Here is a 27,720-nt window from a genome sequence, read left to right on the forward strand (position 1 = left end):
GGTGAGTTTCTTTTTAAGTCTCATGCTTCAAAATCCACATATAAAGGACTTCTCCCATAAAGCCTTTCTTGATGAATACATCCCATACCAAATGCTCTGAATTCCTTTACCGTCTCAAACGTAACTGCCACCCTATTTAGGACACAATGCTGTTCTACGGAATTCTCTAATGTGTTTTCTGGTTGAATGTTTGTTTCTCTCACTAGATTACAAAGTCAGAGTCAAAGCAGCATTTTCTATGACTGCCCTATGACCCCCATTGTCAAAACCTTGCAAAAAGACCAGTCACAGAAACATTTAATCCTTTTAAAATTTAAGTGTCTAAAGCAGAAGGAACTGACTCAAATTTCAGGAAGTAGCTGTGAGGATGGGGTGGCAGGAAATGACGAAAACCTGAATACGGAACTGAAGCAGCAGCTCAGTTTCTCACTCCGAAGTGGCAGCAGCCAGAGAGGGAGTCGGTGTGGACGCGAGGAGCCGGGCGCTTAGAACAGAGGCTTGCACAGGTGGAGGTGGGTACTCCGAGCCATGGGACAGTCGGGAAACACAGTAATTGTTGCGGAGGAATCTACCTGGCTCTTAGTCCTTGGTGATGGGCAAGGTCACCACTAGTAGGCTTTTATCCTTTTACGGCCAGAAGGCCTGGTTGTGAGTGGTTGTAGCAAATCAACATCTGGAGATAGAAACAGAAGGGAGGGGCTTAAACTCAAGGCAAATGATTCAGGAGCCATCTAGCACAAACGTCAAGCAAAGTGTTGCCTGGTTTCTGCTGACAATCTACAACCCACTCTAAGGCATGTCTCCCCTAGGTACTGAGTTGGGAGGAGGACCACAGGAGAAGAAAACAGTGTCTGCCCTTGAAGAGCACATGGTCTCAGGGAAACAAACCCACATAGGAAATGTAACAGATAAGGAAGTAGTCGCTGATGTAAAGTAGCACTGAGTACCAAGTGCTGATGGAGCCCAAGAGAAGGCATGATGGTTCTGCTGGGGCTAGTTTCTGTGACTGTAGATCACAGAATCCCCGAATGTCAGAAATCAAGGAGACTTTACAGATTAGCTAGGTTAACCCCTTCATTATTTTCCACTGGGGAAATCAGAGATAATTGCTGATTTGACAAATTATTCAAGTTAGTATTTATTAATCGCCTGGTCTCATACCTGGCAAATGAGTACCTACTCTGTTGACGCCCTTGTGATGGTCTCTCAGAGGCTTAGTCACAGAGCTGGGGTGACAGCCAGGGCTTCTGACTCCCAGTCTGTGTACTTTGATAGAGGAGGTCAGCATCGCAACAAGGCCTCACCAGATTACTCTCTGGTTCTCACCTCTAGATGGCACCTCTTACCTTTCTGGTTTCTGGTCAATAGGTCAAGGATATTAGATAAATTGTCTCTATTTCCGAAACTCTTTATTTCAAAAATGGGTGAATGGGAGAGTCAGGCTGAGGCCTCAGAGGAGCCACAGGAAAGAGGATGGGACCATCAGTCCTCATTGCTTCCTTATTGCTCATGACTATTTCAGAAACTTCTCCATTCCAGTTTTGTGCGTGACAGTCCTTTTGTCGCACAGCAGCCCAGGAGCCAGGGGATGAGAAGTAGAGGGGTAGTAAGGATGAAGGATTCTAAGTCTTGTTTTGCTATCTCCACCCACGTCAGGGAAAGCCGAACTGCTTTCAGCCGTGACTCACGGTTGACTCAGTCAATATCTGTCCGGTGTCCCCTTAGCATCTCTTTAACTGATTTACCCCAGACTTCCCCTGGGCTGGTGTTTAAGGGGTTGCTCAATGGAGAAGATGGAGTTTTCAAGTGGAAATAGAAAACTGGAGAATCTGAAGGCCTAGGTGGAGACAGGAGAACCCGAGGAGTAGTTGTAAAGGAATTCTTTGGAGACAATGAAGAGCATGAAGAAGGTCTCCAATGGGATGAGATGTCTGAGGAGGGAAGGGTTGCCAGCTAGCAAGTCATGCCAGGGTCAAGAAGTCTCAGTGGCAACCACAGCAGATGAGCCTTGTCTGTTGTTACTTCTTCACACCAAGATCCACAGATGCAGAGCAATCGTGCTGCTCTTCCTTCTGCACAGTGCAGAAGGCCGACTAGAACACTGGGGATGCCCTAGCAGAGTAAGTTTGGCACCCTTCCAAGCTAGTGTTCTCTAAATATTTCTGCAACATTTATTTACTTGATAAAAACTGAATACCTTTTAATGTTCAAAATAAGATTTATTATATGATTCTTTTTTATTTTCTATGATAAATTGTCAACTTGAAAACATGCTATTTTTTGAACTACTTTTCTTTAGAAATATAATTTAACCATTTTTTAAAAATTGAGTAATAACTGACTTATTCCCAGCAAATAATGCTTTCCCATGCATTCTTCAGTGTGGAAATGTCAGCCGACTGTCCCTACTGACCTTACACAGCTGTGAAGTGACCAGTCTCAGGGTGAAGGTGGGACATCACTTGGACAAGAGGCTGGAAAAATTCTCAGTATAGTTCAGCAGGTTGTAAAGAGGGATGTAGATGTTCACTTGTGAGAAACTGAACCAATTTGTATTTCAACAGTGACAAAGGAATCATATATAGAAACCTGAGTGAAATGAGGCCATAATTCTAGGGATATTATAGCACCCCTCATTGCCAACCACCTTCAGCAACTGCCTGGCTGGCCTCGGGACACAAGTGAACAATTCCAGCAATTTTGACTCACGGGTTACCTAGTGTCACCCACACCCATGGCAACTTCTCTTTAGCCCCAAGCGGGCCCAGGCCACACTGGTTTGTCTTGAATAAAGCCCCATCTCTCCTCTTGTAACTGAGTAGAAAAGCCTTCCTACAATTCCCATTTGCTTTGCTTCATTTTCTATTTTCTTCTAAGAAAAAAAAATGGCAGGAAATACTGGGCTTCTATATTTTGACTTCAACATTCCTATTTTCCCTCCTCTTGATCCTTTTTTGTCCCTAATTATTCCCATCTCCTGTCACTCTCAGATGTGGAAGTCTGTAGTGGGCCATGATGTGTCTGTTTCCGTGGAGACCCAGGGTGATGACTGGGACACAGATCCTGACTTTGTGGTGAGTTTGGAAGTAGCTTTGCTTGAATATTGCAGAGAGTGGGGTGGCGAGGGCATCTGGGCCACTCTGTGACCTTTGAGGATGCTTGGAAAAGGGCCTTCTGGGACTGAGACAGCCCTCTTACTGGGACTAATTGGTAGGACAGTTGGCTGTCGCCTGTGGGGCATGCATGATACCTGGTATCAGGGATGAAAGGAGACAGGCGTGGGTGAGTTTGATGGTGTGATTGACAGGCGATGGCAGGCTATACTGAAGTTGAGAAGCAGGTGAACCTGGGTCTCCCCAGGCCCATGATCCAGGATTCATGCTGGACATGTGTAATTGGGGGATTGAAAAACTGTAGGAGACCAGATGGGGTAGGCATGAAGTATGCAGAGGAAGAATGAAGGTTTCAGAGCTCACTAGTTTAATTCTTTGTGTTTTTTTATTTGTTTGTTTGATTTATGAGACAAGTCTCACTCTGTCGCCCAGGCTGGAGTGCAGAGGTGCAGTCTCAGCTCACTGCAACCTCTACCTCCCAGGTTCAAGTGATTCTCCTACCTCAGCCTCCTGAGGAGTCCCTGTAGCTGGGACTACAGGTGCATGCCACCACATCTGGCTAATTTTTGTATTTTTTTGGTAGAGATGGGGTTTCATCATGTTGGCCAAGTTAGTCTTGAACTCTTGACCTCAAGAAATCCACCCGCCTTGGCCTCCTAAAATGCTAGGATTACAGGCATAAGCCACCGTGCCCGGCCTCACCAGTTTAATTCTTACATGGGGTCAGGATGGGATAAACATAGAGGGGATGTGAGTAAAGACCCAGACTGAAGAAGGCAGTGGACACAGGGGACATGGAGGGCATGTGTCAGTTGTGTGGCCCTTCTCAATGTGGCACATTTCTTGCCATCACGTATTACTGAGTGCTGTCATTTGCAGAATGACATCTCTGAGAAGGAGCAGCGGTGGGGAGCCAAGACCATCGAGGGCTCTGGACGCACAGAACACATCAAGTAAGTGCCAAAAGGACTGGGGGAAAGGAAGAGGGTTATGGGAAGAGCCCAAAGAAAACTCAGAGACTTGGGGGAAGGTGAGGGAGGAAAAGGATAGGGTAGTTCATGTCTATGTATTATTGTGTTTGGTTTCTTCTAGAGTCTGTTCCTGTGTGTAGCTTGTGTGTCATTGTGTACTTCCATTTTATGTCTCTCCTCTTATCCTCCTCAACGCTATTATCTGTCTTTTATACCTAACAACTCTGCTATTTCCCCAAGTGGGGGTCTATTGGATTAACTGCCTCCCTTCCTTTAGTAAGGCATGAGAGATTCAGAGAGGAAGTGGCCCAAATACTAAGGTCCTCTCTATCTATCTACCTGGCAATCATCTATCTCCTGTCTATCTCTTCAGATAAATATAAATGTGTATTTAGAATTCAGGGTGACTTCCTTCGGATGGACTAAGAATAATTCAGTAAAATGTCAAGGTGAAGAACTCAGAATAAATGCTATAAAAAGAGGCCACTTCAGCTCCCATACCTGGCCCAAATAACTTTTAAAATACAGATTTGTACTTAGCTATTTGACAGAAGTTGGAAGCCATGAATGGTAATATGAAGAAATGTAACACTTGGAAAACCTGTTGATAAAAACTATTTTGGCAATGATGTTCAGGAATCTTTAAGATTATAGCCCCATTTGCATCTTACCAGAAACAAACAAACAAACAAAACCCTCTGATACCAGAAGATAAAAGGAACTTACAGACATATACAGGGGTTTCTGTGGGATATGTCATATATTCAGGCTGAGAGATCCCCTCCTCTCTTCCATGGATTATTCAGGATCATCTAACCAGGACCATCTGCTTTGGACAGTATCAGAATGTCAAACATTAGTAGCAAGGTAGACACAATAAATAGTGTAACGAGCAAGCATTCAACAACTACACACAAAATGGCAAGACTAATACAGTCTTAAGCTCCATTTTTAACTCCCCCCACTGCACCCTAAGAGCAGTGCTTTTACCTCTAGATTTTAAAAAGTGTCGGTGGATGACCACATTGCACAAGCAACACACTGTGAAAGCCTGGCACAAGTTTATACCACTGGATGACAGTACCACATTGTTTAATCAGAAATAAATGATTTCGGCCAGGCGTGGTGGCTCACGCTTGTAATCCCAGAACTTTGGTAGGCTGAGGCAAGCAGATCACTTGAGGTCAGGAGTTCAAGACCAGCCTGGCCAACATGATGAAACTCTGTCTCTACTAAAAATACAAAAACTAGCCAGGCGTGGTGGTGGGCGCCTGTAACCCCAGCTACTCAGGAGGCGAAGCACAAGAGTCTCTTGAACCCAGGAGGCACAGGTTGCTGTGAGCTGAGATCGTGCCACTGCACTCCAGCCAGGGCGATAGAGACTCAGTCTCAATAAATAAATAAATAAATAAATAATGTTTTAATTAAGTACCTATAATGAATATTATTCTTAAACCATGCCATTCTGGAAAAAGATTGAAACAATGGAACAGGGTCATTCAGGAAGTTTCTGTGATACCCCTCTATAGACTCATAGATTAAAAAAAAAAAAAAAAAGACCCCTTTCCTTTTCTGAATAAAAGCCACTCAGTGCTAGTATTCTGGGAATTGTCCAGATGAGGATGCATACTTCGTACCTTTTTTCTCCCAGTGCCTGTTTCATATATAGGAGGTAGAAGTACAATATTTTAAGGAAGTCTCCTAAATTCCTGCCATAATCTTACGGAAAGAGCTTGAATTTGGATATCGATAGATTTAGATTCAATTCCTAACTCTGCCACTCTTAGCAATGTGAACTTGGTCACATAATTGTTTTGAACCTCAGCTTATTTATCAAACGAGGATAAGAATAGCAACTCTAGCTTTGCACAGTGGCGGTATTATAGCCAATGAGGTTTATCTGAGGTGTGATTATTGCTAATTGAAAACTTTTCCCAACACTCCACCATGACAACTTGCAATATAGTAGGCATTGGCAAAAAAAAAAAAAAATAGCAATCCTAATAAAAAAATGAAATAATGTAAAAAAAAGTAGCCACTCAGAAGATGTGTAGTGAGAATTTAATGGGATAGCCAACGTCTAATGCAGTACTTAGCACTTCTGAGCAGCTCAGTGATGTTATTTTTGTTTCCTGTTAACAGAGGTTAGTTTAATCAGATTTCCTTTCTAAAATCTAACGAACATGTAAACAGACAACAGCCCTCTTTTCTCCTAAGTGGTGTCTACCTGTACTGTTGTATTGCACAACTCCTGTATACAGAACACCCTGACTGGTGCTCCCTGGAGTTGTACAACATGGTGACCCTGCACATTTCTTTGTTAACCTAACTGAATATCTGATAGAATAAATGATGGAGATATTGACAAAAAAAAGCTCTCTCATCTCCCATTTACCCAGGTTATCAAGGAGTAAAAGCCTGGTATCTACTGGTAACAAGCCGGGTGACCTTAGACAAGTCCCTTTTCCTCTCTGATTCTCATTTTGTCCATCTGGATCAAAAAGACCTCTAGAGGACTTTCCAGTAGTAAGTTTCCACTATTTGGGGATTCCCCCTGGTTAGTGTGGGCTAAGTCAGTCTTTAACATATGATGGGAATCACCATGGTCCTTGGAAAAGAGGGGGAAATTGGAGAGGAGAACAGTAGCTGTAGATTCTAACACTGACAGATCCCAAAATGAAAACAACAACAACAAAAAAAACAAAACAAACAAACAAACAAAAAAGCAGTAGCTTTAGAGCTGAGATGACTAAAAGCAGGAAAAGGAAGTGGTTGTAGTTTTTACTAATCTTACTACCTTCCCCACAGCGTGATGTCTCTTTTTAGGTCTGCTTGAATAAATTTAGCTTGGGTAGTAATTTGGTAATTCAGTGAATAACTCAAATGGTCCTATGCGTCCCTTATCCATTCTGTAAAGGAACTGCCTGGTTTTCAAGAACTATCACCCTTCTCTCCACCTTCTTTTCTCCACTCCTGTCCATTCATTCTCAAGACTCAAGGATGTCTTTTCCCTTGACCAGTCTGTTTATTTTCAAATCTGTCACAGACTGATACTTTTGTAAAATAAAATAAAATTGAGTTTCTGGAAAAATAAATGGTGAAAAGTAACATAGACAATACAAACACAGTTTGTATTTTTAAATTCAACAGATATAAAATCACGATGTTGTCAGGCATGCTAGTCTGTGCCTATAGACCCAGCTACTCAGGAGGCTGAGGCAGGAGGATCACTTGAGTCCAGTAGTTCTGGGCTATAGTGCTCTATGCTGATTGGGTCTCCACACTAAATTCTGAATCAATATAGTGACCTCCCACCTCCCAGGAGTGGGGGACCATAGGTTGCCTAAGAAGGGGTGAACTGGCCCAGGTCAGAAATGGGGCAGGTCAAAACTCCAGTGCTGATCAGTAGTGGGATTGTATCTGTGAGTAGCCATTGCACTCCAGCCTGAGCAACATAGTGAAACTCTATTTCTAAAAAAGAAAAAAAATAAAATCACTATGTCCAATTGCTATAAAAGTTTCTAAACACATATTCTCAATTTTTATTCTTATTTCCCTGTGAAACAGAAACAGTTCAGCTTGTGGACCACACACTGAGTGGCACCACTCTAGAATAATCTTTCAGCACTTCCTGGAACCTGTCTGGCCTTTAGATTAAATGTTTACTGAGCTATAACCATAGGATGCCTGCCTCAGTGACCCTGTCCTCTTTCTTGTGCCCTGACATTTTATATCAAGTGGAAATAAAGAATGGTGTAATACCAAGAGTATTGAAATAGAATTCTGGAGCTCTACGGACTGATTCCAGCTCTGCTGTAAAAGGGCTCATGATGCTGAGGAGAGTAATAATATTTTACCATCCTATCTTGATTTCCAGCGGTGACTGGAGATTATAGTACCATCCCTGTTTACCTCACATGGGTACTGGGAAGAGCCATGGCTGTAACTTAAGAATAATGACCAACATTTATTAAGCTATTACATGTCATGCAAAACACAGTACTTTTTAAAAACAACTCTATATCATAGATGACATTGGCATCCTGATTTCACAGAAAAGTGAATGGATATATTAATGTTTAGCAATTTGTCCAACGATACAGAGATACAGGTTGAGCATCCCTAATTTAAAAACTGAAAATCTAAAATGTTCCAAAATCTGAAATGTTTGAAAGCCCACATGATACCACAAGTAGAAAATTCCACACCTGACTACATGTGATGGGTTGCAGTCAAAATACAGGTGCACAACACAGGTTTTTCGGCGTCCCCAAGGGAAAAATAAAGTTACCTCCATTTATTTAGCTCTTCTTTAATACCTTTCTTAATATAGTGTATATGACATATAAATGAATTTTCTGTTTACACATGGGTCTAGTCCCCAAGACATCTCATTATGTATATGCAAATATTCCAAAATCTGAAAAAATTCTGAATCCAAAACACTTCTAGTCCCAAGCGTTTGGAATGAGGGATACTCAACCTGTAGTAATTTGAATTCGGCTCAGTCTGACTCCATGGGTTGAAATCTTAACCATTATATTGTTTTTGTCTAATCAACATAATATTGTCATGTCCATAATTCTCTTGTTGAAATAAAATGCAAATTCTCAAGAGCTAAGCTATTGCCATTCCCTAAGGCTGCTTGCTATTCTGTTTACAGTGACAAAGTACTCGATAAGTTGGCTTTAATAATACTACAATCACTTCATAAACAAACCTCTTTATGAGTGCCCAAAGTCTCTTTCATTTAATGTTTTCTTCACTTTATTATTTTTCAAAAATTAACTTTTTTTTTTTGAGATGGAGTTTCGCTCTGTCATCCAGACTGGAGTGCAGTGGTGCAATCTCAGCTCACTGAAACCTCCGCCTCTGCCTCCCAGCTTCAAGTAATTCTCCTACCTCAGCTTCCTGAGTAGCTGGGATTACAGGCATGTGCCACCTCGCCCAGCTAATTTGTGTATTTTTGGTAAAGACAGGGTTTCACCATGTCGGCCAGGCTGGTCTCAAACTCCTGATCTCAAGTGATCCGCCTGCCTTGGCCTCCCACAGTACTGGGATTAGAGGTGTAAGCCACCACGCCCAGCCAGAAATTAACTGTATTGATACCTAATCATTATAAGCAAATAGTTCAATGAGTTTTGACTATATATATATAATACAGCCACCTATATATATAACCACCAATGCAATCAAGATATAGAATATTGCCGGGCTCGGTGGCTCACGCCCAAAGTGCTGGGTGGCTCCTAGCACTTTGGGAGGCCAAGGCGGGTGGATCATGAGGTCAGGAGATCAAGACCATCCTGGCTAACACGGTGAAACCCCGTCCCTACTAAAAATACAAAAAAAAATTAGCCGGGCGTGGTGGTGGGCGCCTGTAGTCCCAGCTACTCGGGAGGCTGAGGCAGGAGAATGGCGTGAACCCAGGAGGCAGAGCTTGCAGTGAGCTGAGATCGCGCCACTGCACTCCAGCCTGGGTGACAGAGCGAGACTCCGTCTCAAAAAAAAAAAAAAAATTGAGACCAGCCTGGCCAACATGGTGAAACTCTCTACTAAAAATACAAAATCTAGGTGGGCATGACATGCATGCCTGTAATCCCAGCTACTCCAGAGGCTGAGGCAAGAGAATCGCTTGAACCCGGGAGGCAGAGGTTGCAGTGAGCCGAGATCATGCCACTGCACTCCAGCCTGGGTGACAGAGTGAGATTCTGTCTCAATAATAATAATAATAATAATAAAGACCTGTTTAGAATGACTTCAGCTATAACCTAAAGAAGTTTGTTTTCTTTGGGCCTCAACAATTTCATTCAAATTACATCATCTATTGGTGTGATCCCCTGACTAGTTTTTCTGTTATCCTTTAGATGAATATTCCTGAGTATCATTTTCTAATCCCTTTTAAAAACTTGTTTTAACTATAATATAGTTATAACCCATTTAACAATTATTATACTCATTTAAAAATTGCATATTTTTTCCATTTGAAAGTAAATTTTGGCCCCCTTTTCTTCATCTTTCATCTGAATACTTCAGTTGGAAGATACTGGGCAGGCATTTACATGTCCTTGGTACTAGTAGCTTTTGACACAGTGTTGGTGTTGAACTGACAACACAAGATCTCTGCTTTCAATGCTGCCAGAGAGTTTAGAGGAGGCATGGGAACAGGGGGTTCTTCCAGCACTTGGCTTAATTTCATCTGGTTCATAGCCAGCTTTCTAAAATTAACTGTGGCAAAAGCTGAGAAGACTTTTTAAAAGACCTTTAGTGGAATTATCCACTAAAGGCCACCAGATGGATCTATTCTTCTGTAAAAGAAGACAATTTCTGCTGTGAGACAGCCATTCTATGTGTAACAATGTGTCTGTTGTCCTGAGCTGGTGAAGTCCTAGTAATATCACTATCTCAATACCCTAAACCCTTATTGCTTGCTACAGAAAGTCAAATTTCTTATTTAGGGTTCTCTTGCCCAAATGTTTCCAACAATCCCCGGATCCTTATGTGTCCAAATAACAGATCTGATTGTCATTTGGTGCGGAGCTATCACTTCATATCCTCAAGCCAAAGAGGTTGGCCAAGATGGCTTTCCACCCTCTTAAGTATTGCAGTCACCTTCATGGTAAAGATGGAAGTGGGTGTGAAGTAAGAAAGAGAATGCCTTTTTTTGGTGGTACTTTCTCTTAGGGATAAAGGTGTCCCTTCAAATCAAGATAATTTGAGCCTTAACGTGTCATAGCAATTACTGTGAGTGGATTTTGTTAGTTAGTTTTCATTAGTTATTAGTTTTCTCAGGTATTATCAGGCTGTGGGGAAGGGGCAGAAGATCTTAATTCATGACCAAAAAGCATAAAAAAGTACTACTAATGTTTAAATAAATTTCCCCAATTCTGTGTTTTTATAAGCATTGTTTTTAATGACTTCCTAGTACACTAGTGAAAGGTAATATTTCAATTTATTTAACTATTACCCAACCACTGGTCACATAGATTGTTTCTTAGTTATTGCTATTATATACTACGCTTCAATGAGTATCATTTAGACATTAAGCTTTGCCGTATTTAAAATATTTCCCTGGTGTAGACTCCTAAAACTAGAATGTGTAGGTCCAATGGTATGTGAATATTTTTCTGCTTTTTGAGACACATCCTCTAATTGATAGAAAGCTGATCCATTCAGAAAAGAAAATAACTTTCCAGTTATCAGAATATAGGTATCATTGTCCTCTAATATTTAAGAACATGAAAAATGGGACTAAAGGTCAGAAGGTTATTTTAGTGAGCAAAATAACAGACTAGAGGAAATATTTTTGGCTTATGGAGAGTTTAAATCAGGCTATGGTATGCAGGCCAGACTGATCTTTTACTTCTAGACCTATCACTAGTATATTCTGGGGGCCCAGGTTATTACTGAAAATAAACAGGACAGACTTCAAGACTTCCATTTTTCTGGGAAGATGGGTTTGTTGACCTTCCTGGGATAGATGATCCTTGGTCATGTGGTTTCTTCCAGCATCCACCAGCTGAGGAACAAAGTATCAGAGGAGCATGATGTTCTCAAGAAGAAAGAGATGGAGTCAGGGCCCAAAGCATCCCATGGCTATGGAGGTCGGTTTGGAGTAGAAAGAGACCGAATGGACAAGGTAAGTTGAAAGGGAAGATTTGCTTTGAAAATATACATTTAAAAAATTGATATACGTATTTATATATTTTGTAAATATTTATAAATAATTATATACTTATATATAATTATATACCTCTATAATAAGAGCCAATTATATATAAGTATATTATTATATAAGTATATATTTATTATATATTTGTATGATTATATATAATATATAATAAATATAATATATATTATAATATAATATAATCATAATAAATATATATATTATATATTTATATATACTTATATATTATATAGTCTATAGTATATATTAATTATAATATATAATATTAATAGTATATATTATATATTACATATTATATATTAATGAAATCAACTATAATATATAATGTATTATATTATAATGTAGATTATATATTATATGTGACATATATAACATATGATTATATATAATATTTATATATTAATATATAATATAGCAATATATTTATGTATAATATATTATATACTTATATATAGTATGTTATATATAAGTATATAGTTATATACTTATATAGTATCTGTTACATATAAAATATATATAAGTATATAATAAATATAGTATATCATATATAAGTATATAATATATTATATATTAATGCATTATATATTATATACTTAAATACTTATATAATTATTTATACATATATTTCTAAATATATATTAATATATAACATAATTATAAGTAAATGTAAGTATATAAATTTATATTATATGTATATTTTAATATATTATATTATATGATACAATATTTTATATTATAGTTTATTCATAAATATATATAGTATATATTTAAGTATATGTAAAATATTTCACTAGAACACCCAGATACTTTTGTTCTCAATCAAAATATATATTTTTTGACTCATTTATTGGTTCATGAGTTAAAACTCATTCAAAAGTACAGGGTTCATTTGGTCTCTAATATTATTGAGACCAATATTATTGATACAAATATCATATTATTTGTATCAAATTTTTCTTATCTCAACACATAAGATATACATGGCAGAAAATAAGAGCCTATATATTAGAACTGCTGGCCTGTTGTAGCCCCAACCACACTATAACTCCTAGACCAAGAAGACAGGGAACACAAGTGGAGAAGGAAAAAATATGTTTTAAAATCATTTGCTGCTTTTAAATGTTTACGTATTATGTCTATGTTGCGACTTCTCTTTATTATTTTCTTTTTTTTTTTTTTTTTTTTTTTTTTTTGAGACGGAGTCTCGCTCTGTCGCCTGGGCTGGAGTGCAGTGGCTGGATCTCAGCTCACTGCAAGCTCTGCCTCCCGGGTTTACGCCATTCTCCTGCCTCAGCCTCCCGAGTAGCTGGGACTACAGGCGCCCACCACCTCGCCCGGCTAGTTTTTTGTATTTTTTAGTAGAGACAGGGTTTCACCGGGTTAGCCAGGATGGTCTCGATCTCCTGACCTCGTGATCCGCCCGTCTCGGCCTCCCAAAGTGCTGGGATTACAGGCTTGAGCCACCGCACCCGGCCTATTATTTTCTTTACTGTGTATTTAGTGATTTTTTGTATATATGTCCTACATTACATGTTGTATAAAGCTCAGAGTTCACTTCTGAACTTTGATGGCCATACAGGAGCAAAGATCTAGAACAAAATCACTGGCTCTCCTAGTGAAAATTCCATCCCGGCTATGGCGTCCGGTCAGTCCCCTTGGTCTCTCCTCCACACTACCCCACACTACACTCTGTTCTGCTGCACAGTGCTCTTGTTTCAGCTCTTCTTGTTTCTGATTTAAACACTGCTCTGTCTATCTAGTCTCTATCCCCTGGTTCCCAGCCCATCCTATGGGAGTGTTCAGAATGAAGGATTACTAATGGTATTAAAGAAGAACAGGAATGAGCAGGTCTCCAGAAATAGTCACCTTGCTCTCCCATCGCATATTCCTTGGCACCACTGTCAGAAGCCATAGATCGGACCCAGAATGGAATTTCTTACATGCCTACATCCCACTCCATCTCTGTATTCATTTTTTTAAGGTCATTTTTATCATTTCACTCACTCCATCCTTGATTCTTCTCAGAGTGCAGTGGGCCATGAGTATGTTGCCGAGGTGGAGAAGCACTCTTCTCAGACGGATGCTGCCAAAGGCTTTGGGGGCAAGTACGGAGTTGAGAGGGACAGGGCAGACAAGGTAAGTGACCACTCTCTCTCCCCACCACCCACCTCCAGTCATGTGAAAGTTGCCCACACTCACCCCTGGATGGAGGCACATGCTTCTTTGTTGGAAGACAGGGCAGTGGATGCTGTGAGGACCTGACACCATCACAGGGATACCTCCCTCAGCAAGTTCCTTGGTGCCAATGTTGGAAGCCACATGTTGAGCTCAGAGATTCAAATAAGGAGAAGCTTCTCAAACTGTCTGTTTGAATGAAGAATTCCTCAAGCCACCGGTTTTTATATACTCACATGCATGAAGACAGAACAGAGAATCGTCTAAGCTCTTCTTTGGCTTAACATCAAAACCCTATAAATACTCATGCCTTTTAGGAAGACAGAGTTGTCAGTTTAAATATTACTACCATGGCAGCAGATAATCAAGTTAAACAACTAATTAGGGTTACTATTTACAGGATTTAGCATCCATCCACAAAGTCCAGGTATTTTTAAAGACTCCTTTGTAAAAAACAAAACAAAATGTTGTTTTAAAGACAGAAAAAAGTACCATATGATTACAGCATCATATTGTTGACAGGAGAGTAAGATTGGTAACTCATTGATGTTTTTAGTTCTACACCTTATTAGGTCAGATTCTTTGAGCTCATTTTTTATAGTGCAGAATGGTATCTCCTGCCCTGCAGCTGCACACAGAGAGAAGACATCTCCTTCATAGCTAGCTGAGATTTTTTCTTTGTTTTTACCGACAGTTGTTAATTAGGTGGGCATGAATCCTTAAAGCTAAGTTCTAGAACATTAATTGTTTGCATCATAGGAGGGAAAATCCATGAAAAACAAAACCAGGGAAGTTTAAAACATACTGCAAAGCTAAGGGAAGATGTAGAAGGCAATAGTGGAATATGGAGCATGCAATGTTCTAGAATCAGGATGGAATTCCCTGTTCCATCTTGATCCCCCTCTTGCCTGCCTTTGTTTAATCTCCAATTCTTACATCTTTTGCTCACAAGCCACAAATGGAATCACCCAGTCAGTGTGTCATGTAAATCAAGAAACAATACATGTTAATAGTTCTTAAGATGCAAAACCCCAGACTTGCTCAGATACCCATAGTTCCTGAGCCAGATGGAGAACAAAACTCTGTGGTAATGTTGAGTATCTGGGCAACATGTCCAGTCCCGGAGCTGGCTAGGATCCAGACTCTTCTGGTTGCAGTTATCCCACCAGAATCCACATATTGTGTTTCCATTATTGAGTAATGAAAGAGAAGAGGTACAGCATTATCAACTGGGAATAGGATAATGTCTCTTCATGAACAGAGTGATTTATACTTTATAAGGCACTTTTCTAGGTATTACATTTCACTTTTGTGAGGATTCGTTAGAAAGAAAAGCACTAAGTTAGCAAATGAACTTAAGTAGACACTTTACCTTGTCCCATTTAGTTCTCGTGATATCCCAAATGAAGAGGGATCATTTCTCTCATTTTACAGTTGAGGTAGATAAGACAGACATGCCTCTCCTGATTTTATATTAAAAGAGACTGGGGCTTAGTAATATAAAGGAACATGCCTAAACTTCAGCAACTATAAATAGGGGATGTACGGTTTGAACCTAGAACCGTCTGTGTCCAGGGCCTATGTTCATCGCTCTGTAGTATCTTGTGTCCATACCAGCCTGTTTCTACATTAAACACCCATACTCAGCCTGAAGCCCCTACAAACTACCTCTGGGACTGGCTGGGAGTAAGGGGAGGTCAGGAAGGGGAAAACCTGTCAGCTCTGATTCTAACCAATTCTCTCTCCTCTTCTCTGTAGTCAGCAGTCGGCTTTGATTATAAAGGAGAAGTGGAGAAGCACACATCTCAGAAAGGCAAGGACACTGTACTTCACTCAGCCTCGGCAATCTGACTGGCAGGCTCTTCTGCTAAGACTTTATCTTCCAAGAGTTGTCATCAGCTCTTTAACTTCCATGACCCAGCTCACCACTATTTTATTTACTTTTTGTTCATTTGTTTTGCACTGTCACCCAGGCAGGAGTGCAGTGGCACAATCACAGGTCACTGCAGCTGCGACTTCCTGGGCTCAAGCGATCCTCCCACCTCAGCGTTCTGAGTAGCTGTGACTACAGGTGTGCACCACCATGCCTGGCTAATTTTTTATTCTTTGTAGAGATGGAGTCTCACTATGTTGCCCAGGCAGTCTCGAACATTTTGGCTCAAGTGATCCTCCCCTCTCACCCTCTCAAAGTGCTGGGATTGCAGGCATGAGCCACCGCACCCAGCACTATTTTATATACTTTTGTTTTGTTTTGTTTGTTTTTTGAGAGGAAGTCTTGCTCTGTCACCCAGGCTAGAGTGCAGTGGCGCAATCTCGGCTCACTGCAAGCTCCGCATCCCGGGTTCATGCCATTCTCCTGCCTCAGCCTCCTGTGTAGCTGGGACTACAGGCGCCCGCCACCACTCCTGGCTAATTTTTTTTGTATTTTTAGTAGAGACGGGGTTTCACCGTGTTAGCCAGGATGGTCTTGATCTCCTGACCTCGTGATCCCCCCACCTCGGCCTCCCAAAGTGCTGGGATTACAGGTGTGAGCCACCGCGCCCGGCCCTATTTTATATGATTTTTAAACCCAGTGTGTACTTGCTTCTCTTTTTCTCCATGATTGCTTTCTATCATATTGATCAAGTTTTTGAATCCCTCTTTTTTCTCTAATGGATCAAAAATAAGGTTTTCTATTCCTTTATTTTAGAAAGTTATTCCCAAATTTTAACATGTATCTTTGACTTAAATTTAAAATTAATCACGATCTCTTCCTGAGTATATAGGAAACACAGAACATTTTAACTACATTCTTTTTAACTAACCATATTGTTGTCGTTCAGTATATTGGTTCCATCTTATTCTATCTTATTATTGGTTCCATCTTGTAAACCCCAAAAAATGAATCATTATTATTACCTAGTAAATGCTTATTTAAATTGAGCAAGGTATTTACCTGTTTCCTAACTCAACATTGCTTATTGTATTTATTTGTTTCACCTTTGCATCTTCTATTTCCTAACTCATCATTGCTTATCGTATTTCTTTGTTTCACCTTTGTGTCTTCTGTTTCCTTCTTGCTAAAATATATCCATTGATAATTCTTTTAATGAGTCTGTGAAAGAGCTTTCAGTCTTTGAAAAAGTCTTTATTTTGCATCATTCTCCGTTTTTATTTTCCCTTCATCACTTTGAAGATCTTATTTCATCGTCTCTGACATCTCTGTTGTGTCAGACTATCATTCCTGAGTAGGTAACATGTCTTATATCTCTGGTTTTTTTTTTTTTTAATTAAAGATTTTCTTTTGGTCTCTGATATTCTGCACTATTATTAGGGTGTGTCTAGATGTTAGATCTACTTTTATTATCCTATATGGGACTTACTGCTCTTTTCCAACCTCAGATGTGACTTTCATTATAGAAAGTTCTCAGGCATTTTCTCTTTGAATAATACCTCTTCTCTCTTCTCTTTATGTCCCTGTGCTGCATTCTGGGTTATTCCTTTAGATCTAGGTTAAGTTCACTAATTCTCCCTTTAGCTGTATTTTATTATTATTTAGCTGTCCATTGAATTTTAAACTTTCTTTCAAATATCTTCCCTCCCCTCCCCTCCCCTCCCCTCCCCTCCCCTCCCCTCCCCTCCCCTTCCCTTCCCTTCCCTTCCCTCTCTTTTTTTAGATAAAGTCTCATTATGTTGCCCAGGCTGGCCTCAAACTCCTGGGCTGAAGTGATCCTCCCATCTCACCCTCCCAAAGTGCTGGGATTACAGGCATGAGCCACCACATCAGATATTTTCATTTCTGGAGTTTCTTTTGGTTCTATTGCACATATGCTGATTCATTTTCCATAAGACATCATGGTTTCATTGTAGTTTCCTGTACCACTTCTTTAAGCTCTTTAATTATTTTAAACATGTACTTTATAGTTTCTTTTATATTTTATATTATTTGCAGTTCTTGGCTGTGTGAGTTCTTCTGACTAATCTGCTGCTCCTCACGGTTATTTATTTCCTTGATGGTTTGTAATCTTTGTTTATAAACTTATTTGAGTGAAGGAGAGGGATATTTGTTTTATGAGAATTTCATGTGCCCTGGGTTTAGTAAGTACCTCATCCAGGGAAATATTGCCTCTACTTCTGGCTCAACTTTAGAGGTCTTAATAGTAATGGACTTTTTTTTTTTCCTTTATTATTATTTTTTCCCATGTAGTTCAAGTCTTTCTGTTTTTTAAGTTGGTTATGGTATGTTGTGCTTTTCAAGGACTTTGTTCATTTTGTCTGTGTTGTCAGGTTTATTGGCAGAAATTCGTTTATAATAGTCTCTTCTTTTTAACTTCTGTAAGATTTCTAGTGATATGAAATGACTATTTTCATTTCTGATCTTATTTATTTGTGTTTTTTCTCTTTTTAATTGTTCTTACTAGAAGTTCATCAATTTTATTATTCTTTCCAAAGAACAAGATTTTGGCTTTGCTAATTTTCTCTATTGTTTACCTGTTTTAAAAAATGTATTGGTTCCTGCTCATATCTTTATTATGTTTTTCTTCTACTTAGTGTTGATTTGGTTTGTTCTTTTTCTAGCCTCTTAAGGTAGAAACTTAGATAATTGATTTTAAGCCTTCCTTTACTATATGGGCACTTAAAAAGCTATACATTTCCCTCTAAACACTACATTCATTTACTACAACCATTTGCTACATTCAACAAATATTATATGTATTTTAATTTTCATTCATCACAAACCTGTGGTCCCAGCTATTTAGGGAACTAATGTGGGAGGATCGCTTGAGCCCAAGAGGTTGAGGCTGCAGCGAGCCATGATTGTGCCACTACATTTCAGCCTGGGCAACAGAGTGAGACTCTGTCTCAAAAACAAAAACAAAAACAAAAACAAAAAAATTCAGTTAAAAATATTTTCTTATTTCCTTGTAATTTCTTCTTTGACACATGTATTATTTAAAAGTTGTTACTAATTTTCTAAGTATCAGGGAAATTTTCTAGATGATTTTATTGGTATTGACTTTTACTTTAATTCTATTGTGATCAGAATATGATATCTAATATTTCAGTCTTTCAAAATGTACTGAGACTTACTGTCTTACAGACTTATGGACCGGCACATGGTCTATTTGGTCAATGTTCTATATGCATGAATAAAAGTATATTCTGTATTTTGGGGTATAGTGTTGTATAAGAGTCAATTAGGTCTTATTAATTGATAATGTCTGTATCTTCTATAATTTTACTGATTCCTTTTTGCCTAAAATATCTATCAATTAATGAAAGAGTGGTGTTAAAATTTTCAACTACTATTACAGGCTTGTCTGTTTCTCTTTCTACTTCTGTCAGCTTTTGCATTATTTGTGTGTGTGTGTGTGTGCAGGAGTCTTGCTATGTTTCTCAGGCTGGTCTCAAACTCTTGAGCTCAAGCCATCCTCCTGCCTCAGCCTTCTGAGAGGCTGGGACTACAGGCATTCACCACACCTGGCTTTTTACATTTTTCTTTTATTTGAGAGCTTCATGAATTTTGGTTCTGTTAATAGGTTTATGCCAGCATACATATTCCCGATGAAAGGTATTGTTCTTTTATCATTGTAGCATGTCTCTCTTGTCTCTTAGAATGCATTTTGTCTTGAGATAACTTTGTCTCCTATTCATGCGATCTTTCTTATGCTTACTCTTTCAACAATATATATTTTCCTGGATCAGTATTTAGTTAATTTCTCAGCTTAGAATTCCTGCATCACATAAGTAGTAAAAAAAAAAAAAAAAAAAAAAAAAATTGTGTATTTGCATTCTACACTCAGATGTAGGCTTAGAGTTTCCATGTCTTAATAAGCAAATTTTCCCCCTATCAAATGTTGAACAGACTACAAGCCCCCCTCATGATTTTCCTGGGTAAATGAGTAGAATTTTTCTAGCATTCTCTTATAGGAGTGGACAGAGCTTCGTTTCTGGCTTTCTTCTCTCCTCCCCCATTCTTATATGGAAGTTAGAATCGCAGAGCCTCGATCCTAATCCCTGTTCATTACATTTGGAATTTAAAATCTGACAGGTGTGGCAGTTCACACATGGAATCGCAGCACTTTGGGAGGCTGAGGGGGGTGGGTCCTTTGAGCCCAGGAGTTTAAGGCTAGACTGGGCAATACAGTGAGATCCCATCACTACAGACTTTTTTAAAATTAGCGAGGCATGGTGGCACGTGCCTGTGGTCTCAGTGACTCAGAAGGATTGCTTGACCCCAGGAGTTCAAGGTTACAGTGAGCCATGATTGCACCCTGCACTCTAGCCTGGGCAAAAGAGCAAGACCCTGCCTCTAAAAACAAACAAAAAAATCCCCCCAAAATGCCCTTGGGTTTACTATGGCGTCAGTTCATAATTACCCTCACACATACAGCTTTGATTCATCTCTTTGTTTCTGGTTTCTAGAGCCAGGATTTTTTCCTTCCTTTCTTCTGAGCTTCACTTTGTTTTTTTTTTTTTTTGAGATGGAGTCTCACTCTGCCACCTAGGCTGGAGTGCAATGGTGCAATCTCGGTTCACTGCAACCTCCACCTCCCAGATTCAAGTGATTCTCTCCTGCCTCAGCCTCCCGAGTAGCTGGGACTACAGGCACACATCACCATGCCTGGATAATTTTTGTATTTTTTAGTAGAGACAGGGTTTCCCCATTTTGGCCAGGCTAGTCTCAAACTCCTGACCTCAGGTGATCCACCTGCCTTGCCCCCTAAAGTGCTGGGATTACAGGTATGAGCACCATGCCCAGCCTGAGCTTCACTCTTTAAAACAAAATTGTTATGTTTTATCTGACATTTCTATGTGCTTATATGGGAGTAGGGGAAAGGCATACATTTCATGTATCTGCCTTTTTTTTCTGCAATTTCCTCACTCTCTATACTTGCCCCTTCTTGAAGAAGAAGGGAGAAAATGGGAATGTTCTTCTCATCTTGGCATGGAAATGAGAGAAGAGAGGGAAAAAGTAAGCAATATTCAATTCAAAGACTACTTAAGACATGGTTTCTCTTTAATTCCCCTATATTCAAGCCTTGCTCTTTTCCTAGGCCCCTAACACTCTGCACACATTCCTGCTGACCTCTCTTCTCCAGCGCTTCCCTGTGTGCTGGAGACTAAGGGTGGCCTCTCATGACTGCTCCTTCGACCGCAGATTACTCTCATGGCTTTGGTGGCCGGTACGGGGTGGAGAAGGATAAACGGGACAAAGCAGCTCTGGGATATGACTACAAGGGAGAGACAGAGAAACACGAGTCCCAGCGAGGTGAGTTGGGGTTGGAAGGGGGAAAGTCACAGATAGCACAGGGCTCTCCTTCCTTCCTTTCTGGAAGCTCACCCAGGGGCCCCAGAATACAGAGGGGGCAGATGTGCAGAGCAGGGGGTACACAGGCAGTAAGCACATGTGGGGGATGGATGGTGGTAGTGAGGGAAGAGAGGAGAGGTGGAGAGGAAAACAGCAGGATTAAGAGCAGGGCCTAGGAGGGAGGTGAGAGAGAAGGGAGCATTGAGGAAGGAATGAGGACAGACAGGCTAGGTGATGGTCAGAGGATGGTTTGCCATGAGTCTTACAGGGTTCCCTGCTGTCCTCACAGAGGATAAAGAGGTTTACTGCTTCCCTGGAACCCACAGGGATGACTGGAGTGCCCTCTGTATTTTTTCCTATTTCTTTTACATTTTTCCTTATCTGTTGCTTTCCACTTTCCATGTTTCCCTATTTCCATCATTCTCTTCTCCATTCTCTCCCAGATTTTTCCCCATCTGTTTCCTTCTCTTCCCATCCATGCCTCCCTCTATCCTCTGATTCTCACATTTCCTCCTATGTCTGTTTTCCACATTCCTATTTTTCTTCCCACTGATTCTTCTTACTACCCATTCCCAGCATTTTGATCTCCTATAACTCAGAACTTTCTGTCCTGCAGATTATGCCAAGGGCTTTGGTGGCCAATATGGAATCCAGAAGGACCGAGTGGATAAGGTAAAGCACCAGAACACCAATGTCTTAAGAAGTTCCCTAAGTTTAGGAAAGTGCGCAGAGAAGAGTGTGAAGAAGGCTGGGAGAGGGAGGGGATGGTGGTTCTGGGCACACAGAGCCTGTCCTGCTGGTGTCCTGCACTCCCCACTGACTGCCCTCAGCGTCTAAGGGACATGTCTTCCAAAGCCTGAGCTTTGACTGAGGATGGTGGGAGAGGCATACAGAGACACAGATAAACCACAGGGAAAGGTGGCATTGGACTGGAAATGGTATTGATTTCTTCGTATTGCTTAACCCAATCTTAATTATCTTCCCACCCCATGCCACTGTCCTCCCTATACTAGTTCCTCCTCATGCATTGGCCACGGGCCCTGCTACATTTTAGGCAACTGGGCTTGGAGACGTGAGATTCTAAGGTCACTGAGCTTTTGAAAGGGGGAGCTGAACCCAGCAGTTAAGAACTTCTTTACCCCCTCTCTACCACAAAACAACGTTGGAACATGCTGTCCAGTTGTTGAGCATCCGATGGTTAGGGATACCTCCTATAGTGGTCCCCAACGCCCAATACCACCTCCAGGTCACCATTACCCCTGCCTCTCTCCCGCAACACATGTGCTGTTCTCCTGCCTGCAGAGCGCTGTCGGCTTCAATGAAATGGAGGCCCCAACCACAGCTTATAAGAAGACGACGCCCATAGAAGCCGGTGAGGCTTAGTGATTCACTCTCTATGCACCTCACTTCCTTCTCCCTCATTCTTTTTCTTCCCCAGCCTATATCCTCCATGCCTTTAACTACCTAGATTAGCTGAGGTAGACCTGATCCCTATCCTCATATTCCCAGATTCTGTCTCTCCTAGAAAAACCAGGTAAGGCGGGGCTCACGCCTGTAATCCTAGCGCTTCGGGAGGCTAAGATGGGAGAATTGCTTGAGCTCAGGAGTTTAAGAATAGCTTGGACAACCTGGGGAAACCCCATCTTTATAAAAAATACAAAAATTAGCCAGGCATGGTGGTGCATGCCTGTAATCCCAGCTACTTGGGAGGCTGAGGCAAGAGAATTGCTTGAACCTAGGAGGTGGAAGTTGGAGTGAGCTGAGATCATGCCACTGAACTCCAACCCGGGTGACAGAGTGAGACTCTATAAAAAGAAAGAAGAAAAGAAGGAAAGAAAGAAAGAGAGAGAGAGAGAGAAGAAAAAGAAAGAAAAGAAAGAAAGAAAGGAAAGAAAGAAAGAAAGAAAGAAAGAAAGAAAGAAGAAAGAAAGAAAGAAAGAAAGAAAGAAAGAGAGAGAGAAAGAAAGAAAGAGAGAGAAAGAGAAAGAAAGAACCAAGTCAAGTGGATAGAGAGAGTGACATCAGGGAAGGAATTGGAGGCAGAGAACAAAGTGTGGTGTGGAGCCGGGGTGGGGTGGCGTGGGAACATTGGTGGGGAACCACTTGGGAAGGACACATAGGGATAGTAGCTTCGGATGGGGTTGAGGATGAGTGGTGGCATGAAGAAGGCATACAGATTTATGGAATATGGACAGGGGAGGATGCTGGTTGGAAGCCCAAAGTTTACAATTTAGAAAGGACACAGGTGGGCTGGGCAAGGTGGCTCACACCTGCAATCCCAGCACTTTGGGAGGCTGAAGCAGGAGAATCACTTGAACCCAGGAGTTCAAGACGAGGCTGGGCAACACAGCAAGATCCCCTCTCTACAAAAAATACAAAAATTAGCCGGGTGTGGGGGTGCATATCTGTGGTCCCAACTACTCCAGAGGCTGAGGTAGGAGGATTGCTTGAGCCTGGGAGGTTGAGGTTGCAGTGTGCCATGACTGCACCACTGCACTCCAGCCTGGGCTGAGACCCTGTCTCAAAACAAGACAAAACTAAATAAAAAGACACGAGTCTTAGGTCACATAGCCTGGCTTTATAAAAATCCAGGCTTCGCCGGTTGCAGTGGCTCACGCCTGTAATCCCAGCACTTTGGGAGGCCAAGGCGGGTGGATCATCTGAGGTCTAAAGTTCGAGGCCAGCCTGACCAACATGGAGAAACCCCGTCTCTACTAAAAATACAAAATTAGCCAGGCGTGGTGGCGCATGCCTGTAATCCCAGCTACTCAGGAAGGCTGAGGCAAGAGAATCACCTGAATTCCGGGAGGCGGAGATTGCAGTGAGCCAAGATCGCTCCATTGCCCTCCAGCCTGTGCAACAAAAGCAAAAGTCCGTCTCAAAAAAAAAAAAATTCCAGACTTCAGGGCTATGCCATCCTCCTATAATCCCCTTGTTCCTCTGTCAATACCTCTTTACCTTCCTGTCCCAGAAATCCCTCCTCCTGGATATTTAACTGATTCCCCTTCTTCCTTCAAGTGCCATGCCCTTCCCCACCCTCCATTCCAAGACAACCCTAATTCTTCTTGCCCTGTCTGCAGCTTCTAGTGGTGCCCGTGGACTGAAGGCAAAATTTGAGTCCATGGCTGAGGAGAAGAGGAAGCGAGAGGAAGAGGAGAAGGCACAGCAGGTGGCCAGGAGGCAACAGGAGCGAAAGGCTGTGACAAAGATGAGCCCTGAGGCTCCACAGCCAGTGATAGCTATGGAAGAGCCGGCAGTTCCGGCCCCACTGCCCAAGAAAATCTCCTCAGAGGTGAGCGCCTGGCCCGCTGGGATCCACATCGGGATCTCTTGCCCAGACAGGAGCCTAAGGGGTCCAAACCATTGGCAGAAAATAAGGCAAAGGCCTCCCCTGGGTTAGGCAGGGTCTGTTGTCTCTGTCTTTAGAAGACTTCAGTCTGACTGTAATTGAACCTCCTATCAGAATGTCAGAAAAAACCCTCAAGATTTACGTAGTACAACAGAAAGCAAGCCCCCAGCCAGCACAGCCAATTATTGCTGTAGGAACTATGAGGAAGGGGCCATCACTTCAGGTTGGAGCCCGTCTTGAGGGATGAGTTCCATTTGAATTGGCAGAGAGCAGGAGAGGGTGTTCCTGGTAAATGTAGCAGTGAAGACATGCATGGTGTGTGGCTCATGCCTGTAATCCTAGCACTTGGGGAGGCCAAGTTAAGAGGATCACTTGAAGCCAGGAGTTCTAGACCAACCTGGGCACATAGTAAGACCCTATCTCTATAAAACAAATTTTTTTTTAATTAGCTGGGCATTGTGGTGCGTGCCTATAGTCCCAGCTACTTGGGAGGCTTGGAGAGGAGGATCGTTTGAGCCCAGGAGTTTGAGGCTACAGTGAGCTATGATCTCACCACTATGCTCCAGCCAGGGCAGCAGAGTGAGACCCTGTCTCAAAAAATATATAAAATAAAATAAAAAGAATGAAGACGGGCCAAGTGTGGTGGCTCATGCCTGTAATCCCAGCACTTTGGGAGGCCAAGGTGGCCAGATCACGAAGTCAGGAGATCAGAAGTTCCAAGACCAGCCTGACCAACATGGTGAAACCCTGTCTCTACTAAAATTACAAAAATTAGCCAGGCATGGTGGCCCGTGCCTGTAATCCCAGCTACTCAGGAGGCTGAGGCAGGAAAATCGCCTGAACCTGGGAGGCGGAGGTTGCAATGAGCTATCGCGCCACTGCACTCCAGCCTGGGCTACAGAGCGAGAGTCTGTCTCAAAACAAAACAAAAAAAAGAGTGAAGATGGAGGCTTGCTTACTTGAGAGATGCTTCATTCTCCACAGGCCTGGCCTCCAGCTGGGACTTCTCCATCATCAGAGCCTGAGCCTGTGAGAACCAGCAGGGAACACCCAGTGCCGTTGCTACCCGTTAGGCAGACTCTCCTGGAGGTAAGCAAACCCTCAAAGATTCTCTGCCAGCCAGGCGCGGTGGCTCACACCTATAATCCTAGCACTTTGGGAGGCTGAGACGGGCGGATCACAAGGTCAGGAGATCGAGACCATCCTTGCTAGTACGGTGAAACCCCGTCTCTACTAAAAATACAAAAAATTAGCAGGGCGTGGTGGTGGGTTCCTGTAGTCCCAGCTACTCGGGAAGCTGAGGCAGGAGAATGGCATGAACCTAGGACACGGAGCTTGCAGTGAGCAGAGATTGCACCACTGCACTCCAGCCTGGGCGACAGAGCGAGACTCCGTCTCAAAAAAAAAAAAGATTCTCTGCCCTCACCCCATTTCCTCCAGTCTTAGGAAGGTGGGCTGTGCAGGGTGGCCAACCATCATTGTTTTCCTTGTGCTGTTCTGGTGTTAGCACTGAAGACCCTGCCTTCTGGGAAACTCCTCAGTCCTGGGCAAATTAGGACAGCTGGTTATCCTAGCTGTGGTAGCTCAACAATGTGCTTTTGCTTCAATGTTTTCTTGGCCTCCCAAAGAATCTGACTCGCTTTCTACTTCCCTCCCCTCACACCTTTTACATTCTCTTCCCATTGTCTCTGGAACATGTTTTGGGTGAGTGGGTGTGGGAGGAGGTTGAGGAATGAAGATGGATGAAAGGCTGTGTTCCCCAGGACAGGCTGTTAGATGGAGGCAAGCGTGGAGGGGAGAAGAGGTAGGGTGGTGAAGGGCAGGGGTCTTACTCCTCCATTGAGTCCTCCTGGAGAGTGGAAGTCACACTGCTCCACACTGTCTCTTCTCAGGACAACGAGGAGCCCCCAGCTCTGCCCCCTAGGACTCTGGAAGGCCTCCAGGTGGAAGAAGAGCCAGTGTATGAAGCAGAGCCTGAGCCCGAGCCTGAGAATGACTATGAGGATGTGGAGGAGATGGACAGGCATGAGCAGGAGGATGAACCAGAGGGGGACTATGAAGAGGTGCTCGAGCCTGAAGGTTCTTCTTTTTCTTCTGCTCCGGCTGGTGAGTGATGGGAGGAGAAGCAGGAGAATTTGGTCATGTCCAGGGGAGGGTAAGAGGAAGAAGAATTTCTCCATTGCCCCAGTAGGATCTTTCTCTGTTTGCCTTCTTCATGTTGATGAGACCATGTTTGTGTTTCTCATTATGCAGGATCATCAGGCTGCCCAGTTGGAGCTGGGGCTCTGGGGATCTCAGCTGTGGCCCTATATGATTACCAAGGAGGTAGGTTGGGAGTGGCCTGAGGAGCCTGGTACCTGCAGACCCCTGATATAAGACAAGGGGACGTGGGAAAAGACACATTCATGTCTGACCATTCTAATATCCCCTCAACTTTCTCCTCAGAGGGAAGTGATGAGCTTTCCTTTGATCCGGATGATGTAATCACTGACATTGAGATGGTGGACGAGGGCTGGTGGCGGGGACGTTGCCATGGCCACTTTGGACTCTTCCCTGCAAATTATGTCAAGCTTCTGGAGTGACTGCAGCTCACTGTCCGCTGCAACTGTGATTTCCCATGTCCAAAGTCGCTCTGCCTCCACCCCCTCCCTATTCCTTTTGCAGATGTCTAACCAGATGAGATTCTGGACAGACTTCCCTCTCCCGCTTCATTAAGGGCTTGGGGCAGAGATAGCATGGGGAAGGAGGTCCCCTTCACCAAGAGTCCTCTCTACCCTAGAGGAGCTCATGGACATTTCTCTTGTGGTCTTTCCTCCTTCCCCATGAACACCTCTCTACCACCCCAAGCTCTGCTCTAGTCCTCTGTGAGCTCTGGGCTTCCCGGTTTGTTTACCCGGAGAAGTACGTCTAGATTGTGTGGTTTGCCTGGTTGTGCTATTTGCCCACTTTCCTTCCCTGAAGAAATATCTCTGAACCTTCTTTCTGTTCAGTCCTAAAATTCGAAATAAAGTGAGACTATGGTTCACCTGTATGCTGAGGTAAATAATACTTTTTGTGTGGCCCTCATGGCCCCAAATCTTAAGGCTCCAGCCTTTCCTCTTGCAGACATATCCAGGAGACTTTCTCTTACC

The 27,720-nt window shown here is 42.2% G+C and overlaps 1 protein-coding gene and 1 pseudogene across 2 annotated transcripts; both read left to right on the forward strand.

Annotated features, from left to right (window-relative positions):
* The first annotated feature begins 361 nt into the window (after positions 1-361).
* On the forward strand, positions 362-27,620 carry HCLS1 (hematopoietic cell-specific Lyn substrate 1). Of its 2 annotated transcripts, none has more exons than XM_033211082.1 (14): positions 362-512; positions 2,991-3,074; positions 3,993-4,066; positions 11,594-11,723; positions 13,800-13,910; positions 15,708-15,762; positions 21,091-21,201; positions 21,857-21,912; positions 22,543-22,612; positions 24,321-24,532; positions 25,574-25,678; positions 26,482-26,695; positions 26,843-26,914; positions 27,035-27,620. In XM_033211082.1, exons 2-14 carry the CDS (start codon positions 2,991-2,993, stop codon positions 27,169-27,171), a joined length of 1,431 nt encoding a protein of 476 aa, XP_033066973.1. In that variant the 5' UTR covers positions 362-512; the 3' UTR covers positions 27,172-27,620. The 2 variants fall into 2 exon arrangements, with proteins under 2 accessions (XP_033066973.1, XP_033066974.1); XM_033211083.1 differs by having other exon boundaries at positions 394-512; positions 2,966-3,074.
* LOC117084550 lies at positions 5,945-6,065 on the forward strand (annotated as a pseudogene).
* Positions 27,621-27,720: the final 100 nt, after the last annotated feature.

Source organism: Trachypithecus francoisi, unplaced genomic scaffold (assembly GCF_009764315.1).
Source record: "Trachypithecus francoisi isolate TF-2019V2 unplaced genomic scaffold, Tfra_2.0 Lachesis_group0, whole genome shotgun sequence".
NCBI lineage: Eukaryota > Metazoa > Chordata > Mammalia > Primates > Cercopithecidae > Trachypithecus > Trachypithecus francoisi.

What these genes read in the sequence shown, in the direction of transcription:
- HCLS1 (XM_033211082.1), top strand. Translation starts at nt 2,991, where the DNA reads ATGTGGAAGTCTGTAGTGGGCCATGATGTGTCTGTTTCCGTGGAGACC. An exon ending in AGAGGGACAGGGCAGACAAG is followed by an intron (nt 13,911 to 15,707) that starts GTAAGTGACCAC and finishes TCTTCTCTGTAG; the next exon opens with TCAGCAGTCGGCTTTGATTA. An exon ending in TTTTTCTTCTGCTCCGGCTG is followed by an intron (nt 26,696 to 26,842) that starts GTGAGTGATGGG and finishes CTCATTATGCAG; the next exon opens with GATCATCAGGCTGCCCAGTT.